Source organism: Pseudochaenichthys georgianus, chromosome 13, assembly GCF_902827115.2.
Source record: "Pseudochaenichthys georgianus chromosome 13, fPseGeo1.2, whole genome shotgun sequence".
NCBI lineage: Eukaryota > Metazoa > Chordata > Actinopteri > Perciformes > Channichthyidae > Pseudochaenichthys > Pseudochaenichthys georgianus.
The window spans coordinates 32,451,330-32,472,691 of record NC_047515.1 but is presented as its reverse complement, the minus strand read 5'-3'; the positions used below and the strand labels follow the sequence as shown (position 1 = coordinate 32,472,691).

General features: G+C 40.1%; 2 protein-coding genes across 5 annotated transcripts; one reads left to right on the top strand and one right to left on the bottom strand.

Moving 5' to 3' along the window:
* Position 1: 1 nt before the first annotated feature.
* On the bottom strand, positions 2–11,566 carry pnkp (polynucleotide kinase 3'-phosphatase). The gene is made up of 17 exons (XM_034097155.1): positions 11,230–11,566; positions 9,998–10,044; positions 8,805–9,083; positions 8,372–8,656; positions 6,576–6,655; positions 6,428–6,485; positions 6,204–6,311; positions 6,034–6,105; positions 5,776–5,824; positions 2,966–3,036; positions 2,645–2,737; positions 2,465–2,561; positions 2,295–2,356; positions 1,628–1,737; positions 950–1,037; positions 799–866; positions 2–538 (listed from the first exon to the last, which is right to left on the bottom strand). The coding sequence occupies exons 1-17, from the start codon at positions 11,348–11,350 to the stop codon at positions 418–420; spliced, it is 1,809 nt and encodes a 602-aa protein (XP_033953046.1). The 5' UTR covers positions 11,351–11,566; the 3' UTR covers positions 2–417.
* A 50-nt stretch (positions 11,567–11,616) lies between these two features.
* Positions 11,617–20,295, top strand: LOC117456837 (TRPM8 channel-associated factor homolog). 4 transcript variants are annotated; one of them, XM_034096663.2, is made up of 13 exons: positions 11,617–11,758; positions 12,633–12,705; positions 12,851–13,607; positions 14,033–14,249; positions 14,465–14,756; positions 15,241–15,542; positions 15,640–15,814; positions 16,060–16,151; positions 16,845–17,055; positions 17,176–17,412; positions 17,615–17,838; positions 18,009–18,122; positions 18,656–20,295. In XM_034096663.2, the coding sequence occupies exons 3-13, from the start codon at positions 12,961–12,963 to the stop codon at positions 18,893–18,895; spliced, it is 2,751 nt and encodes a 916-aa protein (XP_033952554.1). In that variant the 5' UTR covers positions 11,617–11,758; positions 12,633–12,705; positions 12,851–12,960; the 3' UTR covers positions 18,896–20,295. The 4 variants fall into 4 exon arrangements, with proteins under 4 accessions (XP_033952554.1, XP_033952551.1, XP_033952553.1 ...); XM_034096660.2 differs by having other exon boundaries at positions 12,629–12,705; XM_034096662.2 differs by lacking the exon at positions 11,617–11,758 and adding an exon at positions 11,767–11,961.
* Positions 20,296–21,362: the final 1,067 nt, after the last annotated feature.

The window sequence follows — 21,362 nt, the reverse complement described above, 5'->3', positions numbered from 1 at the left end:
ATCAAGTGTTTTCCAAAGCTTTATTGTCAAACAGAAGAGAGTTCATTCACTCAGAAGGACGTCCTTATCATACACGATATAAAAACCAAATATTCCTCTTTTTAACACTGAATTATTTATATACTGAACATGTATAACATATGCATGAAACTAGGCAGATATATCATATAGAAATATATCTGTCCATTGACATAATAATGTAGATCAAACACTGATTTAATCCAGGTTTAGTTACCATTACAGGTCTTATATCATTGTTGTAGTTAGCCATTCAGATTGCATAATACTGTGAGCAATGACAATCTGCTCTGCACAAATCTCAGATCTCACACCTCAGCTGCTTCACTGGTTGTTATCTCTGTTTTGCTGTGGCAGGGAGAATGTGGAGGTCCAAGTTGTTAGAAGCCTATCCTCCAATCAGCCCTCAGAAAACTGCCTGAACAGGATTTCTGATTGGCTGTCTTTAAAGTTCGGCACAAAGTGGATCTGGAGGATCTCGGAGAATCCCTCGGAGAGAGCAGGAGCCAGAAAGTGTTTCCTGTCCAGAAAGAGATTCAGATCAGTACCAGAGCCACTACCAGTACAACTATTACCAAGATGAAGTTTGTTTTTTCATAACAGGAAGCAAAGAAGAAGAGTCTGTGTAGCATGCATTTAGCTAGATTTACTTAACCTCAGTGCTTTAGTTTTAAGCTTTTTTGCACAAGAAACGGTTTATATATTATAAGGGTTAGATATATATTATATTATAGATATATATATTATAAGTTTATAGGAAACATCGTCAGTGTCACTCACTTGAAGCTGTGGAAAATCATGCCATTGACCTTCATATGTTTGCTCTCTGATGGATTCATCTCTCGGAACTGAAAACAAATAAAAACACTGGTGAATAAAAACAGGATAAAGCAACCAAAGAGTGAAGAGTGAGTTTAGAGGAGAGTCATACTCTGTTGTTGTGTTTGGCTTGCTCCAGAGAGGCGGAGAAGTGGAAACAGCGACACGGCACTCCGGCTGCTTTGGCGACGTCCACATATCTGTCACACAAGACATGAAAAGTATTTCGACACAGATTGGGTTTAATGTGGGTTAAGATAAATGAAGAGGATTATCATTTAACCAAAAATATTTACAGAATGCAGCTTTAGTGGCCAGGATCATGACATGCAGTATTGAAAACGATCAATTTAAAAAGACATTTCCTACAAGGTTTACATTTTAAACATTTTTGAAAATGTGATGATTAGATAAACATTTTGACACTTCAGCTGTTTGGTATGACTATCATTTTTCAACAAAAAAATTAATGGGTTTGATTTGTTCTTTGTTATGAGATAAGGTGCATTGTTTCATGACCTACAATCTCTACTACCATCCCTGTTTTTGTGGTATCTCTGTTGGCTGAGATCCAATACTCGGTAACAAACCTAATTACTATCCCATTTTTTGTTGTGCCTCCATCATTTCTCTGTCCTGAGCTGACACAAATTGGGATACAGCTCTAAATTGGGCTTGTGCTGTCCGCTGGTCCATTGAAACTGGCTAAAGACTCAGCCAATACTTACAGGGAGCTTCAATGCTTTTTGCCAAGAGTTTGGTCAATAATGGAGTTTCAGTTTTGCTTTACCGTTTGCGAGACTCCGGGTCTGGGTTGGTGTTGTCCACGACGACGCTGCGGCCCTCCTTCAGAGAACGCTCACATAATGTCACACAGCTCTGCCACGAACCGAGTGTGTCCTGATACAAACCATCAATAGTGCTGGGTCAGAACATGTCAGGGAAGACTAACAGAAGTGCCCACAGTATGGTATAAAATAACAATACTCAAATGTGTCTAAACCGTGAGGTTCTCATCATTATTGCGATACAATCGTTAAAACAGTTAGAAACTTGCGTATCAAATATGCCATCAGGGTAGGAAATAAACAAAGTAAACCAACAATAATATATGTATAAAACCAGTGGTGAAAGAAGTATTCCTTACATTTGAGAAGCAAACATGAAGCTTTTTCACACTACTAACAACTGAAAAGATCAAAATGGTTCCCTTTCATTCATATATAGGCTAAGCATTAAATATGCATTTGTTGGTCTATGAATTTACAAGACATTTGTTACAATATACACCTCGAAAAAGTAGCACAGTAAAAGTATACATTGTAAAAGTATCTCAAATGTGTAGTTAGGTAAAGTAAATGCACTTAGTGACTTATCACCACTGTATAAAAACAGATGCTCTGAACGCATTCAGTACTGGGGAAGAACAGGAGCCCTGTTTATTAAGATCCACTCACCCTGTTGACGTAAACATAGCCTTTGGGAACGACGTGGGTGTTGAAGAACGTGGATTTACCAGCTGTGCAACGAGGAAGCAGAGGAAAGAATATTAGATTTAACTGCTGGGAAACCTTGGTGGGAGGAGAGGACAGAAAAGGTGAAATATACACAACACTTCTCCTCTTACATGCAGGGAAGCCCACCGCAACAATGACTTCTGTCTTGCTGGAGGTTAATGAGGCAGTCGGGGGGTCGTAGAGTCTCGCAGTGGAGTCAATTGTCCTCTAAAAAGGTCCAGGTAAAGAAATATGTTTAACAGAATCAGATCAAACCGACAAATGTAATGTCCTAACTAAATTGTACTCACAGGGTCAAAATGAGGCAGGCTGTAGGGGGCGCTCTTCCATCCCAGGAAAAACTCCTCTGGGGTGTGAAACTGCAACCCAATGTTCAGAGCAAACTAGAAAAACAAGAAGGAAGACTGTAGTGGGTACATAATGCTCACATTGTGTCAGTGGTGTGCAACTTTTCCACATTAATGGGTCATAAGAAACATTGAGTCATATTCATTTACATGATGTTTTAATGACATTTAAGAAACAAACATAAAACGTCATGGCAGTAGGAGGAAGAGGAGGAACGGCACAAAGCAGTAAACAATAATCAGAGTAAAAATCTTCAGTCTTACTATTCTGTCACTGCAGGAGAAATCTTTCTTCTTCCTCCCTGGAGCCCAGTTCTCCGGCCTACCTGCAGCATCTGTGCACAAAGGTAAAGTCTGAGGCTCTGTGTGCACGTTTGGGATTTTGAAGTTGTTCATTCTTCATCATTGCTTGGCTTGGGGGGTAGATTCAGATCTCGGCATCACATTGGCTGTTAAAGAGGACATAGTCTGCTCTTTTTCAGATTTGTATTTTGTGTCTCGACTGTGACATGTTTACATTATTTAATGTTCAAAAAGCTCTTTATTTTCCTCATACTGCCTGTGCTGCAGCACCTCTTTTCACCCTTTGTAGACCGTTTACATGCACACAAAAACCTACAGTTGCAATAAAAAGTATGTGAACCCTTTGGATTCTCCACACATAGCGTCGTGTGTTCCTTCCTAACAACTCAACTTTGGTTTCATCTGTCCACAGAATATGTTGCCAGTAGTGCTGTGGAACATCCAGGTGCTCTTTGGCAAACTTCAAACGTGCAGCAATGTTTTCTCTGGACAGCAGTGGCTTCCTCCGTGGTGTCCTCCCATGAACTCCATTCTTGTTCAGTGTTTTACGTATCGTAGATTCGTCAACAGAGATGTTAGCAGCATGTGCCAGAGATTTCTTTAAGTCTCTAGCTGACACTCTAGGACTCTTCTTCACCTCATTGAGCATTCTGCGCTGTGCTCTTGCAGTCATCTTTACAGGACGGCCACTCCTCGGGAGAGTAGCAACAGTGCTGAACTTTCTCCATTTATAGACAACTTGTCTTACCGTGGACTGATGAACATCAAGGCTTTCAGAGATACTTTTGTAACCCTTTCCAGTCAACAATTCTTAATCGTAGGTCTTCTGAGAGCTCTTTTGAGCGAGGCATGGTTCACATCTGGCAATGCTTCTTAAGAATAGCACATTCAAAACTGGTGTGTATTTTGTATAGGGCAGCTTTAACCAACACCTCCAATCTCGTCTCATTGGTTGGACTCCAGGTTGGCTGACTCCTGATTCCAATTAGCTCTTGAAGAAGTCTTTAGCCTCGGGGTTCACATACTTTTCCCACCCTGCACTGTGAATGTTTACATGGTGTGTTCAATAACAACATATAATTGTTTGTGTGGTATTAGTTTAAGCAGACTGTGTTTGTCTATTGTTGTGACTTAGATGAAGATCAGAACACATTTTATGACCAACTTATGCAGAAATCCAGGTCATTCCAAAGGGTTCACTTTTTCTTGCAACTGTATATACACTAGAGATGGGGACTCGAGTCTGCGACTCGGACTCGAGTCGCACTTAAGTCGCACACACAGAGACTTCAGACTTGACTTGGACTCGTGACCAAAAGACTTCAGACTCGACTTGGACTCGTGTGTTGGGACTCGTGAACAATCATTGTGTTTTCTATTGTTGGCGTATTAAAGGTGGGGTAGGTACATTTGAGAGAAACCGGCTCGAGATCGCTAGAATTTGAAAATACACAACCGGAGGTAATCTGCTAGAGGCTGCTACTTCCTTATAGAGCCCGCCTCCTCCAACACACACGAACATGACCAATGAGGGCACGAGATCAGTTTGTGCCCAGATGGAAGGCTGACAGGCAGGTAGGCCATCCAGTTACTTTAGCCGGGCTCATTACGCAGACGTGCGCGCCTCTGTTACTACCTCGTAGTAACACCATGGCGACCGGCGGCACACCTGCGGCTGTACCGCTTGTAATTAGGTTCAACTACAAACACTTCGAACAAAACGCCCGCGGCACCAACAAAAGGAGCGCACACTGCAAAGTCTGCAATATCAAAATCAAGGATGCTGGCGCAACAACGTCGGATTTCATCAGGCACTTGAAAACTCACCCGGAGAGGTCAGTCACATTAACGTATGGACGGTTAGCAAACATGTTTAGCTCAGCATCAGCTATGTAATGTTAACTTAGCTTGCTACTAGCTTTGTAACTGAATATTTGAAAAGATGAGTAAATGTTTGCTTGTCACACTTGTTTGCGTTGAGTGGCGTTGACATCCAACTCTTGACATGACATAAAAAAAGGTCGGTAACGTTAATCATTACCCGCTGCCACCATCTACTGGCTAACGTTAAACGTAGAAAAATACATAGTTACATACATAAATACATCTGTGGGTTTATAGGCAGGTTACAGGTTTATTGTTGACCACGTAACGTTAATGTTACAGGTTTATCAGGTTACCATGACACTGGCTTTGAGTGAGAGGATAGAGGAATATGTTTATTAATAGTAGACTTAAAAGATGTCATTAGAGACCCAGTGTATAATAACACAGTAAATGCTTTGAATTGCTTAGATATAGCTGTGCAGTATTCTTAACAGACTGGATAGCAGCAGACAATAGAAGGCTTATTACAACCAGAAGAGACATGAGACTTTTATTTTTTAGAGACTTGAGACTTGACTTGGACTCGTGACCAAAGACTTGAGACTTGATCAAGTCTCACCCCACAAAGACTTGAGACTTGACTTGGACTCGTGACCAAAGACTTGAGACTTGACTTGGACTTGCAAAAAAAGACTTGTGAACATCTCTGATATACACCATACTAGAGGAAAGGGAAAACCCGAAAAGCACAATAGGGCCCCTTTAAGTGTAGTTTTAGTATTAGGCCTATAACAGTGAACACAAAGTTATGTTTTGAAAACAAAAATAAATACATGTGTGTGTCCTTCTCTGTACCTAATAACTGGGAACACGTTTGGCAACCTTTAAGCATGGGATGTTTATCACCATGGCAACATTACTACACATCGCCCACCCTAACTCACCTCCCACATAAAAGGTCTGTGTCTTGTCAACAGTCACGCCATCATTCGCCTGAGTAGGGAACACAAGCAAAGACAAAGATCAGAAATAGACTATTGTCAAACCTGAAGATACAGCTCCGGGGATGGGTTAAAGGGCGGCTCCTATGACTCAGCTTAAATGAGTGTACAGAAGTTTAGACTTTGCACAATGCAAACCGTCTCTGAGGTTTACTTCAGAAATAACATGGGTGTGTGTTCATGCGACTCCGAAGCATTTACCTTGTCGCACAAGTGATTCCACATTCCCATCACTGGTTTCCTGTATATACCAGAACCCGCTGCTACAAACACCTGAAACACAGACAATGTGGGGATACAATAACCTTTTTTTGTACAATATTAGGAAAAAGATTGCTTAATTAATTTAATTAACACACAACACGACCAACCTGCACCGGTAGCTGCAGCTTGGTGAGGATGTCCTCTACTTTAGACTTGAAGACTTCTGGTCTCAGTTTGCCTCGAGCAATGCCCATCTGGTTGGTGAAGAACACCACCTATAAAAACAAAGACAGGGTAGACTAGGTACAGTTTTGTTGCATATTTCACAGGTTATCATCTTCTAAACTGCACTATATTGTAATTGCAACTGTTGCGTCTTGACTCTCCTCACCTTGTATCCTTTCTTAAGTAGGCTGGCCAGCCTGGGCTGAATCTCAGGATACAAAATCCTGTAAATTAAATACATAAATAAATATGACAATCCATGATATGATGATGAGTAACTATTTCAAATAGTATATTAAGGAGTGCAGACTTACCTCCAGTCATCTGGCGAAGTGGGAAAGACTTTACCAGACTTGGTAGTGATGATGCAACCATCTATGTCAAACCCAGCAATCTGGAGAAAGACAACGAGAGGAATGTTCCGCGATTACACTTCAGCTGCACCAGAAATCATGTAAGGTGTTATAAGTAAAACCTTATCAAGATCAGAAATTGGTTTATTGCCAAATAGGTTTTCCCTTACAAGGAATTGGCCATGGTGTTTTAGTGCAGAAAATAATCAATTAAAATATGAAAAGGAAATAAAAAAAACACTAGAAAAAATATGTCGACAATAAAAAATGACCACAACATATATATTCAATTTGAATCAGGAAGTGAAAAAATGTTTTTATAGTGGACATTTCTGTGTTTGAAGAACAACAGCTGTTAAGGTTTTATTACGTCACTTCCTGTGACTAAAGATGATGCCGTACTAAACTCAAAATTAATGTAACTACAGCTAATAATTATTTGTATTATTGATTAAAATAATAATCAAGGCAGCCAGGGCTGCGCTTTGTCACCAATCCTGTTTGTAATATACATGGATCGGATTTTGAGGCGTAGTCATGGGGTCTGCAGTTCGGTGGACTAAGGATTGCACCACTGCTTTTTGCAGATGATGTGGTTCTGATGGCTTCATCGGTCTGCGACCTTCAGCATTCACTGGATCGGTTCGCAACCGAGTGTGAAGCGGCTGGGATGAGGATCAGCACCTCCAAATCTGAGGCCATGGTTCTCAGCAGGAAACCGATGGACTGTCCACTCCAAGTAGGGAATGAGTCCTTACCCTAAGTGAAGGAGTTCAAGTATCTCGGGGTCTTGTTCTCGAGTGAGGGAACAATGGAGCGTGAGATGGGCCGGAGAATCGGAGCAGCGGGAGCGGTACTGCAGTCGCTTTACCGCACCGTTGTGACGAAAAGGGAGCTGAGCCAGAAGGCAAAGCTCTCTGTCTACCGGGCCATTTTTGTTCCTACCCTCACCTATGGTCATGAAGGATGGGTCATGACCGAAAGAACGAGATCGCAGATACAAGCGGCCGAGATGGGTTTTCTCTGCAGGGTGGCTGGTGTCTCCCTTAGGGATAAGGTGAGAAGTTCAGTCATCAGGGAGGGACTCGGAGTTGAGCCGCTCCTCCTTCGCGTCGAAAGGAGCCAGTTGAGGTGGTTCGGGCACCTAGTTAGGATGCCACCTGGGCGCCTCCCTAGGGAGGTGTTCCAGGCACGTCCAGCTGGGAAGAGACCAAGGGGTAGACCTAGGACCAGGTGGAGGGATTATATCTCTTCGCTGGCCTGGGAGCACCTTGGGATCCCCCAGTCAGAGCTGGTTGATGTCGCCAGGGAAAAGGAAGTTTGGGGCTCTCTGCTGGAACTGCTACCCCCGCGACCCGACCACGGATAAGCGGGAGAAGATGGATGGATGGATGGATGGATTGATTAAAATAAGGAATATTTCTGAATTTTTAATATATAAGAAATATATGAATTGTACTGTCCAACCAATAGTCCAATAAGTTATTCAATTTACAATGATATAAATATTTTTTTCTTAGCTTATTTGTGCAACTAATACATTAACAGACTTATCGTTGATTGATCTACAGTGGCAGAAGAGTTTTTTAATTTAAATATTTCTGCAATATTTCCTATTTTATCAAAAGGGCCAAAATGTTATATGAAACGATAACATTGAAATATCAGGTTACTTACCACAACACTGTTTGATTTTCTGACCTTAGAAACTAAAAAAATACTACATTTAAAAAAAAGCTCATTGCAAGAAGTCTCACCTTGTCACTTCCTTCGACACCAGCAGCAGTGTAGAGCATCAGATTGCCGATCTGCTGCCAGCTGCTCTTGAGACAGCCTTTCGAAGATGATGAAGGCTGTGTGCTATTACTCCTCTCTGCTATTGACTTCTCTGCCCACAACTGCAGCTGCTTGAGCTTTTCATCAGCCATTCTCTCCTCCTCATCATCCTCTTCCTTTACTTGTTTTTCTGAGGCCTCCTCATCTCTTCTTTGGCGTTTAACTTCAGGGCTGCCCCTCTCTGGACTCAGCTTTCTTTTAGACGACTAAACAGAAAAACAAATGAAATTACACTTATTTTCACCAGCTTGACTTCCATTTATTTTAGTAAACGTTATTTTTGCTGGAATAAGCAACTATGATACATGTGAAAAAGACACTAAATCGATTTGAACACAGTGACAGAGGGGATACCTTTGTAGGAGATTTAGAACAGAAATCCTTTATACTGCGCTGGATATTTGGACTGGACTGTGCCTCTTTCTCTTGCCCGTTTCTTCCTCCTTTTGTCTTATCCGTGGCTTTAAGTCCTTTTCGTGATTCGTTGGCGGCTGATCCGTTTGGGCTCACAGAGTAGCGCAGTTTAAACGGGTACTTCTGATCTACCAGGAAGATGGTGCCTCCATGGGTGAGTTTACCTGACTGGCTTCGACCCAGCTTCTTATCATCCAAGAAACTGGGATTGGGACCCAGCTGTGGAAGAAAATAGAAATGTATGGACATTAAACTGGAGTCTTTGTACAGATACTGTGAGGTTATAGTGCGGTGAGGTGAGGTGACATAAGGTTTTCAGTTAAAATTACGAAGCCGACGCTTGTTGTGACAAATAATTACTCTCTCTCTCTCTCTGTGTTTTTTTGTCAATCATAAGCGACTTGAGTTTAACATGTTAAATATGTGTCATAGGGGAGTTTGAGCTGGAGTCCAATAAGTTATTCAATTTACAATGATATAAATATTTTTTTCTTAGCTTATTTGTGCAACTAATACATTAACAGACTTATTGTTGATTGATCTACAGTGGCAGAACTAGCATTTTCTAAAATTGTGATTTTTATTCAATGGCTGATTTTTAACATGACAAGAGTTTTTTTATTTAAATATTTCTGCAATATTTCCTATTTTATCAAAAGGGCCAAAATGTTATATGAAACGATAACATTGAAATATCAGGTTACTTACCACAACACTGTTTGCTAGTTATCGCTATAATAGCTTGCAGTCATTGCAAAGGGTTACATTACTAGGGTTATTTTATTTATTTACATTTAAATAGCAACACTTGTTTTCTCTGGTGCACCTTAGTACTTTACTGAAGGCCTGTCCTCAGTAAACAGGGGAAATATCTGTGGGTAACACTAGTGAATATGAATATAATAATTAGTTAATATTTGTGATTCCACCTCGTGCCCAAGTATCCCACATGCGCAACAGGGGACTCTTGCCAGGAAGTACATACTTGACAATGCTGGGTCAGCCCAAAATTCCTGCCAGTGTTGTCTAGTGTGTCGAGCAGTGGTGTTTTTCTAGTCGGAGAGCTTCACAGGGAGACTAACTGAACTATAAACTGAGATATGTGGCTGGGGCTTAAGTGTTTGTTTTCATACCTGTGTAACAAGCACATCCTGGTCTGCATAGCAAGCCACCACCTTCACTGAAATAAAAAGGGATTAGTATTATCATATAAACATACAGACACATGCACACACATATTTGGCTTTTAATTTAGAGCTGAAAACATAAGTAAACTAATTTATAATAACTTGATAATTATTTAGTAGTTTAAGTCACTATTTATTAAACAACACTGCAAAGAGGTTTTTTAAATAGTTGTTTAAAACAAGGTTCCAGATTACAATTCACCAATAATTTACCACTTGAAAGACACACAACTAATGTTCAATACCTTTGCACTAAATTGCCCATATTAGGGGAAATTATAATAAATGTATCTTATCTGACGTAATTACTGGACGAGTAGGACACTACCAGTTGTATTGGTTTTTACTATAAGTTCGTTTTTTATTAAACACTTTATGGCTCAAAAACCATAAAGAAACATATTACTGTCTGTAACATCTCTTTACATGTTATTTAGGTGCTATTTCATAATAGTGTTGTTGTGAAAATTCAGACGTTTCACTATTAAAAGTATGATTTTTTTAATAATAGCTTCCAATGTCCTGTGTGATAGTGTGATACCGCACTCGACACACAAGCCACATATTCTTTTATTGGATTGTAGTGCTATCTCGGTTTTAAATGCATATTTTAATGCTGTTTTTTATTGAATACTCTTGGTTTTTTCATCAACTTTCATGCTATGTGACCCAGTCAGTCTAAATTCAGAATTGTAATACTACATAGGCCTACTACACACAGGCTATGATTACTACACAGGAAAAGTAGGACACACCTCTTTTTTTTGGATGCAAGTGCATTTTCATATGATTTTTTTAATGAAATTAAAGTAAATAATAAGTTTAATTGATGTGAACTATTTAGCAAGGAGTTATTGAAAATAACATTGGTTTTGTGTCATTGGATTGGTCAGTCTGAAACGGATTAATTAAACCACATTGACTGTCGAAATCAAACCTAAAACTTCAAAATCACTTTAGAGCCATGCAAATTGAAAATTAAAAACCGATAGTGGAATAAAACGAGTTTAAAATCTCAGAATAAATGTTATACTGCAATTTTAAAGTATCATTATTTGATTTAAGAAATCATAGTTGCAGCAGACCTGCAGTTTAATAGACTCAATTTGACAATAAATTGCCCGCGCGTACTGTCACAAGAGGAAGCACCAATGCCTTTACTTTGACATTTTCCTCACCTTGGTGCCTGGAGCATTTCTTGTCGGTGACCCCCGTGTCAGGCCCCCGGCCCAGAATCACTGCTCGTCGGTCCTCCAGAGGGACCCGGGCTCCGGAGGGACCAACCAGCAAGCACGACATGCGAGCGGGCACCTGCACAGCAACACTGCCGCTTTACTCTGAACAATACACAATGTGCAATGTCTGAAGGACTCGCTGCATGAATAAATCAAACATAGAAGTTTTACTTATCGCAACAAGGGGGCTGTGTATATTAATAAATATGTAACATTACTAGTTTCGCCCCAATTTCTTTGTTACTGAGTTGCTTGTTTGAGTGAAGGAAAAACAAACCGGATGGAGCATGTTTTGTAGTGTAGTAGACGCAGACCATCATAAAAATACGGTCGTTCGGAAACATGCTCCCCTCGAAGGTTCCGCTTTTGACTTTGACTTTTCCGGGATTCCATACACACCCAAACAAGGATTATATGTTATCTGTGGACTAACAATGTAACGTAATGTGTTAGGGATTGATAAAACGGAATGGTAAATTAGACTTTTTTTCACATTGTGATTTCACCATCACCTAAATGTCCTTTTTTGCGCGATCTAAGGAGTTTAGGTTGTGTGTTGCGCAGAACAGTGACGCACATACAGTATGTACTCAATGACAAGAGTCAAGGAAGAAAGCTAGGTCAAACGAACACATTGGATAAAATGATAAACGTTCCACCTATGCATTTACTGGTGTAAGCGACATTTGACTTTTTGCTTGTCATTTTCTCCCGTCACTGTCTGATTATATCGTTAGATTTTTTTGTAGCAGCTTCCATAACAGGATGGACAGGTTTTGTAATGCATGTGGGCTGTCTGGTTGCAGAAAATCCCTTTGTTTAGAAGAGCACTTTTGTTGATCTATTGTAGAGGCATATGAGAGAGCTGCTTAAAGCTTATTAAAGAAAAGCAGCTTGCATTGTACATTCACATAATATTATTTATTGTAATTCACAATTTACATGTTGCAAACAATTTTAGAAAGTTGACAAAAGGCTCACACGTAACATATCTTGGCACTCCACTTGAACTATCATTTAATTTAAAATGTTCTTCAATGGTCATCATACATTTCTTCAAGAAACTAAGATAGGCTTATTGGTTGAGTGCAAAGCTCCAATGTCCTGCCCTCTCAACATCTACAGATATTGACTTGCTCTTACATGATGAGCAGGTTTTTTAGGTTAGGTTATTTCAGGGTGTATCTCAGTCCAACGCCTCATATTCACACACTGAGAACCCTGAGTCAATAATAGCCTCTCACTAGGATATGCTCACTGAAGGCCCTCCTCCTATTGTTATTACCTCTGCGATGTTCATCCTGTTCTCACTCTCACCTATTTGCACTCCTCTCTCCGCCAGGTAGTGTTGTTGGTTGATTGCCTGCCTGCCTGAAAAACTGCCTACTAATACAAGACAAAAGAAAACTGGACTTACAGGTAATGTAAACACCTTTGCTTTAAGGTAGTGTTTGGTTGTAATGCAGATTTGTAAACTCTTTTTGTTGGCACTTGGTGGATGACAGCTAAACTTTCGGTCTTCATGCTTGTTTGAATCTCTCCCTCTCTGTTTTTTCTTATCCAGCTGGAAAACCAACTGGCACAACAAACATCTAGGTGGAACTGTACACCTTTTTCTGCTATCCTGCTGTCCACCCTCTTCAGTGAAACCTCAGTACATCAATCCTTCCAGCCATGTCCAACCAGTCCACCCAAAATCAAAATGAAGGGGCCTACCTGTCCCTGATGAAAGGCTTGAAAGAGCTGGACCTTCGTGGCCCTTGTGTTCCCAGTGACTTGTTGCTGATTGGAGACCATTCCTTTCCTTTAGCAATGAACAGCCAAGGCCAGACCCTGATGGCAGCCTCTCTGTACGGCAGTGGGAGGATTGTGGTCCTCGGTCATGAGGGCTATCTGACCGCTTTTCCTGCTCTGGTAGAGAACGCTCTGACCTGGCTGAGAGGAGAAGGATCTGACAACCTCACTGTGGGGGTCAACAATAAAGTGAAGGCTGTCGCTGATAACCTCAGCAAATCCAGTTTCCAGGTCAAAATGGTTGGTTCTTTAGGTGACAGCCGGGAGTTTGGTGTCTATGTGACAGATGCCTACAGCATGGGTGCTGACATAAAGAACCTGGTGGCATTCATGAAAGCTGGAGGAGGAGTGCTGATAGCCGGTCAGGCGTGGCACTGGGCTGCAAACCATCCGAAAGAGAACACGCTGCTGCAGTTTGAGGGAAATAAAGTGTCTGGTGTGGCGGGGATCTACTTCTCTAAGAGTTGCGGTGAGATAGAGTATCTACCTGTCTACCCTCAGGTTCCATCGTCATGGATGGCTGTGGTGTAAGTGTACACTCTACTTTTCTTTTATTGCACTTTTAAAAAATATTTGAGAGGGACACCTTCTATTAGGAATATTTTTCCCAGGTGTCTATGATGCTATTATTCATGTTGAAATTATTGTAACAAATATATTATGTATCATACATTACATTAAGTATATTATATCATAATAATTATATGCCATAGCTGCTGTTTGTCAGGATATGTTTGTGACCCGAGGATTATGCCATGCACCAATGGTTTTCCTGTCATTTAGATATCCATAACAAAACGGCAAATAATCAAAACCCAAATTAAAAGAGAAAACTTACTACATAACCCATATTTAGTGGTATTTTTTTTCTTTTCACATGATTTATATGGTTATTAATAGACTGACCCAAATAGTTGGCATCTATGCTTCCCTTGTCTTCTTTCACAAACAGAAACGGTAAGGATTTTGAGGATGACTTGGAGTTTTTACTCACGGGGGTTTCAGAGTTTGACCTCCAGGGTTCAGCAGTAAGTTCTGAGATTCTGGTCCACGGCTCGCTTGCCTTTCCTATTGGTACCACCAAGAATGGACAGACGTTCCTGGCAGGATCCTACTATGGGCAGGGACGAGTCATTGTGGTTTCACATGAAGGATTTCTGGGACGACAGGTAGAGTTTACATTCAAATAAGAAATGTCTACCTTCAAAAGTGAAAATTCAGTACAGATTTTGCTCTTGTAGTGAAATATATCGTCTGAAAGAATGATGATCTCATTCAGACAGATAATTGTATTATTTATTTTGTTACATATTTACTTATAGCTATCAGAATTGGTTGTGATTAACAAATTCCTTCCTTTCTTGTGATAACTGTCTCAATACAGACACTGGCTCCGTTTTGGAACAATGCCATTCATTGGCTGGATGAAGGTCGGCAGGGGGTCGTTGGTATTGCATCAAAACATGCCCTCGCTATTCTCAGCAATTCAGGGTTAAAGTGTGAGAGGACAGAGTTCAAGGAAGGTCTGAGTGTTTTTGTGAGCGTAGCCTACAACGATAAACATGCGAAGGAAATCCAAGAGTTTGTGGCAGAGGGAGGAGGCCTGCTGATTGGTGGACATGCCTGGTACTGGTCACAGACACACCCTGGGCAAAACGAACTAACACATTTCCCAGGTATGGCAATGCACCCACAAAGTTGTGTAATTATGTATAGTTAAATGCATGATAACACATCATAATGCATATTAAACATATTTCGGGTAATACCTTCTAAATACTTATGCTGGTGTGGATGTATAGGCAATAAGTCATAAATCACAATTCAAAACTGTAATAGGTAAATACCCACACATTTTCATTCATTAACGTGGTAGTGAGTACTAGAATGAGGGAACATGTGTTCAAAGTATAAATACAATAATAATATAGATAATTCTAAAATGCTTATAAAATGGTCTACTGAACAGAGTTGAAGGCTCATAAAGCCCAATAGGATTCAAGCTTGAAATAGACAAGTGAGGATTTACCATGGGATGTCCAGCTACTGCTTTACATATGTAACAGAGCTGCATAAACTTAAGTTGTAAATGTTCTATAAGCCATTGTACTAATTTCAACAATGAAACACAGTAGATAAAGTTAGGTTTTGCCTTTTTAGGTAACCATATCCTGAACACAATGGGCTTGAGTCTGTTGAGAGGAACAATCAAAGGAGGTTTACACAAGGCCCCTGAGCCTAAACAGTTCATCAAAGACAACTACCACTTCCGCCACCTTCTCCACCGCTTCTCTGGCCATGTAGCCCATGGGGAGAAACTAAGCAAACATGAGGAGGAAAACCTCAAATGGCTGGGCAGAGACTGCTCCATCTTCTTGCACATGGATGCCAAGGAATGCTCCTCCTATACACAAGTGGTGTCCTCCCTCACTGCCATTGTGATGAAGTCAGGCATGCCTCAGGTTTGTGGACAAAACAATTAAACTAGAAGATTACACAGCTAACAACCAGTGATGTGTCACAGAAACATCTTTGATAATTCATAATTGTTCTTCCAAGGTGTGTGACAGCTGCCCTGTGAAGACTCCCAAAGACCACCTGCTCCTCAGTTTGGCGACAGAGATTTATAAGGTCTGCCCAAACCCTGATGCTCTCCTGCCGTACCTCATCACGGATAACCCCTTGATGCCGGTTGTCTATAACCACAAAATCAAGACTGATGTTGACACAGCAGGTAAGACCTTGTTGTTAAGAACATGTAGTTTGTAGTTTATGAGTTGAACCCTTAGACAGTATTTGCACACACATGATTCTTTTTTGTTTATGTTGCAGTAATGATTGTATGGTTAAATTGCAGTAGTCTACCGATCGTAGAGTTAAAAGGGAATAAGATAAATGTGTATTTCAAATGTTATCCATGTAAATATGGTCTTGATGATCTAATTACTGTATGTGTATTTGTTGCATTTGTGTCTACAGCCGAGGAGTGGATCAGTACAGGTCTCTATCTCTCTCCTGGTATGAAGACCTACATTGCCATGCCTGAAGAGATTGTCAACAAGGGCTGGAAGGTGCTGAAAACAATATTGAGTTCAACTGAGTTAATTGTGTTTATGTTCATGCCCACGCCATGCATACCACTGTTCCCAGTAGCAACTAGGCCTACCCTTAACATATCCCAGCTCACTTTCCTAGTGGTGATCAAGCACATCCCCAGCAGAAGCATTAGTGCCCCATCTTCCCCCCAACATCTAGGAGGAAAGTTTCAAGGGTCACTTTTACAGGTTTGCACAGTAAAATGCAGCTGCTATAGCCTTGTACATTTATGCAACAAAAATAAAAACAGGACAAAACCACACAAAAACACTAGTTTTATTCTTGAAAGTGCATTTTTTAAATTTGATTTAGGAGGAATGTAAACTGCATCAACAAATAAAATGGGATTATATGGCAGCAACTGGTCACTGCATCTACAGTACAAGCACTGTTGTCCCAATAGCACACACGGATAACAACAAATGAGGAGAAAAACACTTTCTGGTAGATAGTGCCATTCAGTCTTTACATGTACTGCAATCTCACATTATCCATATATCCAGCATTGCATTCTAAGGGGACCCTAAGGGAACCGGGACACATCTTTTTTTAAATAACGTTCTCGTGTTCACAAGACAGTTTTGCCTTTTAGGGGATCGGTAGCATTATTTTATTTATAGAACAAATTATTCTTACAATCAGTAACACATATCATATGTCTTCCTCAGATCCAGATAGGTTGTCAAACAGACCACCTAAATGCTGGAGTGGTAAAGAGAGCACCGTGTGTTCATGTGCGGTTTACTATAACCGCACAAATGATGCAGGTGTGCAACCTGTGGGGGGGGCTCATCTACCTTGTGGCTCCTCCCAAAACAAAAGTGGAGGGCCTAGAGGTCACCGTGCAGATGGCTGTACCTGCGCCATATTATAAATCAGGTGAGTCTGTGGCTGGGTGACACTGTGTTGTGTCTCTGCTGAATGTATAACTGGTGTGTAGTATGTAAAATAAATCATTCATTGCTCAGTTTTAAACACATCCACCCTCTTTCTCTTCAGGCGTGACCACACCAGCTGATTGGTCGTTGCTGCGCACAGCTCCGTCACCCTGGGCAGAGTTGGAGTTTGAAAACATCATCCTAACCGTACCATCAGATGTTGTTCGCAATCTGGAGCGCCCTGATGAGCTGGCAACGCTGTGGGATGAGATCATGAGGAGCATCGCTGATCTGGCGGCCAAACCACACAAATTTCCTCGCAAAGAACGCTTTGTGACAGATGTGCAGATTTCCCATGGTGAGTGTATTTGGATTTATTTTTCATCCTGTTGAAAGTCCAGAAAATATGAAGCCTGTCCCAACTAATGTTGGGTTAGAGGCAGGGTACACCATGGACAGGTCCCCAAATCACATATAGACAGAATACCATTCTTGTTCACACCTATCGATATATTGGAGTTGCTATAACTGCTATGTTTTTCTGATTTTTCTCAATCCAGGTTTGATGCATGCAGGTTATCCTATCATGGCACACAAGGCTACAGCAGCTCAGCTGGTCAGCACTGCCCATATTAGGGGGAAAGGCCTGTGGGGGCCCATCCATGAACTGGGACACAACCAACAGAGAGGCTGCTGGGAATTCAAACCAAACACCACAGAGTGCACATGCAACCTGTGGTCAGTGTATGTGCATGAAGAGGTGTTCGGGATCAAAAGGGGAAAGGTAGGGTCAATTCTTTTGACAAAACAACTAAAACCAATGGCTAGAAAAGCCTGGTCTTCAAATGTAATATCACAGTATTTCATAACAATGGCTGTCCCAAAAATGTCTTTGTTGCTTTTATCTTTTATGTAATTGTTGAACAATCATATAATTCCATCTTGTTAATGCAGGCTCATGGAGCTATGGCTTTAGAAAAACGAAACGGACGGGCAAAGACTTACGCTGAGAGGGGCAAGAAACTCGCCAACTGGAGCATGTGGGTGGCCCTGGAGACATACATGCAGGTGAGAACAAATTGCTGTATTTTACACCCTTTTATTTGAAATAGAGGGGTATGAGCATAGACTGTGTATATATAAAGGGTATGAGGCATGGCTAGATTGGTGATCTGTTTTGTATTTTGAGCAAAACACTTCATAGACAGGTTTTTTATATATCTGAGTCCTATAATGTATATGCCTAAAAAATAGTATAATAGGAGAACTTTAAGAAAAGTCTGTCTAAAGAGAAGGCAGAGCGCCAAGCTTAGAATTTGACGATTTTTTGATGATTATTTGTATTAAAATAATCAGGCCTATATGTATAAAAAACATGCAATTTAAATGAAGAAAATATAATACTTTGCACACCAATGTTATTATTAATTAATTATAATTTTAAACCAGCAGAAACTGTTCTGCCTCTTCTTTTTTTTTATTTAGTAATACTAAAGATCTCTGGCCGTGGTTGACCTGAAAATGTTGAATGAAAAATGAGATAACACTGCTTTTTATATTTCCTTTTACATTTGCCTTTACCTGTGTCTCCTTCCATGCAGCTCCAAGATAAGTTTGGCTGGGATGCCTTTAAGAAAGTGTTTGCTGCCTACTTCAAGATCAGCTCTCCAAAGGACAACAATGGAAAGATGAACCTGTATGCTGAAACCTTCTCCCAGACTGTGGGGATGAACCTGTCTGCGTTCTTTAAGTCCTGGGGCTGGCCCATCGACGCAGCCACTGAGGAGAAACTCAGCACCCTGCCTCTCTGGAGCGACCACCCCATGGTCCAGTATGGCTGACTGCAGACTGCTGCTCATTAAAAGTGCAGGGAGATGGGTCCAATGAGGACCAAATGGACAGTGACTATTTAGTGGGTTAACAGACTTTTTTTCATTGTTGTATTTTTAGTATGTTTATTTTGATATTTTCCAAAAGTTAGAGAGTTACACAGCTTTTATTTCAAAAACAAAAAAATGAAATATTTTATAAAACAAAACAAAAATCAAGGGTTCCTTAAATGAATACTTCACCGACACAATTATAATTTGTATATCAATTACTCACCCTGTGTTACATACAATTATTGAATGAAATTTAGCTTTTTCTTGCATGCCTCCATTTTTGAGTTAATACAATTTCTACCATGTAGGCTATTTTGAAGATGGTAGGTTTCCATATTGATTTATATAATTAAAACGAAAGTTAATATAATCAAATATAATTTTGTATAATCCACAATGTAATATGCATTGTATTTCACGTTGCTCCATACTTATATACTAAATGTAAATAATGTGGTAAGCTGGCATGAAAGAGTTTAGTATGCCACTTAGTTGGCATACAGGGAACTGCTTTAGGCTGGTTTAGGTCCTATCTATCTGAACGCTCTCAGTTTGTATGAGTCAACGATGAATCTTCCATGCAGACCAAAGTTAGCCATGGAGTGCCACAGGGCTCAGTGCTCGGACCTATTTTGTTCACATTATATATGCTTCCGTTAGATAATATTATAAGGAATCATTGTGTACATTTTCATTGTTATGCGGATGATACTCAACTATATTTATCAATCAAGCCTGATGAAATTAATCATCTAAATAAAATTCAAGACTGCCTCAAGGACTTAAAAACGTGGATGACGTTAAACTTTTTGATGTTAAACACGACCAAAACTGAAGTTATTGTACTTGGCCCGAAGAATCTACGAAACAAATTATCTAAAGATATACTAACTATGGATGGCATTCATTTGGCCTCCAGTGAGACTGTAAGGATTGGAATCTTGGTGTTATATTTGATCAGGATTTATCCTATAACGCCCACATAAAATCAATTTCAAGGACCGCCTACTTCCATCCACATAACATTGCAAAAATCAGGCATATCTTGCCTCAAAACAATGCAGAGAAACTAGTCCATGCATTTGTTACTTCAAGGCTGGATTATTGTAACTCCTGGAGCCCTCCTCGCAGGGAAAGACCCTGCAGGCCTGAGGGAGGAGGACCAGACCTGAGGGAGGAGGACCTGCCCATGCTGGGCATAGCTGTTACTACCTGCACAGGCCTAGCCTGTCAATTAACAGATTAACATTTAGTGTAACTTATGTATATTATTTCGTTTTTTTTTTTTTTTTTTTAAATGGTGATGGTTCATGCTTGATAACTTTTAGTTCACATTTCAATAAATTGTATTTGCATTCCTTTTGTCCGTTATTCTTACTGAAAATGTTAAATTACACATTCACATCCGACTGAAGATTGGCACCATTTATTTATGACGCACAAGTGATGTGAAGCTCATAAAGTGAGGCAAATCCATTTGATCAGCTGACTTTTTTTTTTGCCAAACTTTATAGGCCGGACAATAATCACACTGTCTCTGAGGTGCAACGTAAAACACAAAACAACACAAATGAAGTTTGCAGGTCTTTGTGTTACAATATAAGTGTCTTTTAGTGTCCTGTACTGCTCTTAAATCTCATCAGCTTCTCCTTTCCCTCTTTGATGTTCTTCTGGACCCTCAGAGAAAGAGAACATGGTGAAGCAGTCCTGTCTCTCAGGCGTGTCCTTTCCTAACAGAAATCTCAAGAAACATATTATTGCAGAGCAAGTGTGTTATTTAAGAAAGAGGTGTGTTTGTTTGTTCATAAATATAATGATTTTCTTATTTGAATGTGTTTTTTAAATTCAACAGTGTACTACAAAGATAATCAGGTTATGAATAAACCATTCTAAATTCATCAACATTGAAATAAATGTATTATTAAAATAATATTTAACTGTTATCAAAACTTAGTGCAACTGTAGAAGCTTGCTCTGTCCGGTTCTCTCACTGAAAGACAAAGGGTCGTCTTTCTCACTATGTTCAATCATATTTGCCTTAAATACATTGAAATGTGAAAGTTGAACAAAAAAGTGATGTTGCTTGGTAAAATGTAACCTTTTGCTAAGAAAGTACACTCAACATCACTGATGTGTAGGTGATCTAGTATTCAGTCATGTTTAATGGCATGTATATCAGTGTATTAGAGTCATTGCTTTATGCATTCTTTGTAAAGTATGAAAAAGGTGTACCTTGGAATCCGTACTGAAGTTCTCTGCTGTTAGGAGTCCAGATCTGTCTCTCCTCCTCTGGTCCAGCCTGTCTGGATCACCTTAAGGACACTTTGAACAAACAGATGTAAAGTTACATGCGTGGGTTACAGACTTCTTTACATGCAAACAACCTTTTATCTTCTTTTAAAAACAGATCATAATATTATTGTTA

Bases quoted from the DNA above. Each gene is read 5' to 3' on its own strand.
- LOC117456837 (XM_034096663.2), top strand. From the start codon at position 12,961: ATGTCCAACCAGTCCACCCAAAATCAAAATGAAGGGGCCTACCTGTCC. The intron at 14,250-14,464 runs GTAGAGTTTACA...GTCTCAATACAG, and splicing joins AAGGATTTCTGGGACGACAG to ACACTGGCTCCGTTTTGGAA. The intron at 14,757-15,240 runs GTATGGCAATGC...TTGCCTTTTTAG, and splicing joins CGAACTAACACATTTCCCAG to GTAACCATATCCTGAACACA.
- pnkp (XM_034097155.1), bottom strand. From the start codon at position 11,350: ATGTCGTGCTTGCTGGTTGGTCCCTCCGGAGCCCGGGTCCCTCTGGAG. The intron at 6,312-6,427 runs GTGAGGAGAGTC...TTGTTTTTATAG, and splicing joins TACTTAAGAAAGGATACAAG to GTGGTGTTCTTCACCAACCA. The intron at 539-798 runs GTGAGTGACACT...CTTTCTGGACAG, and splicing joins ATGATTTTCCACAGCTTCAA to GAAACACTTTCTGGCTCCTG.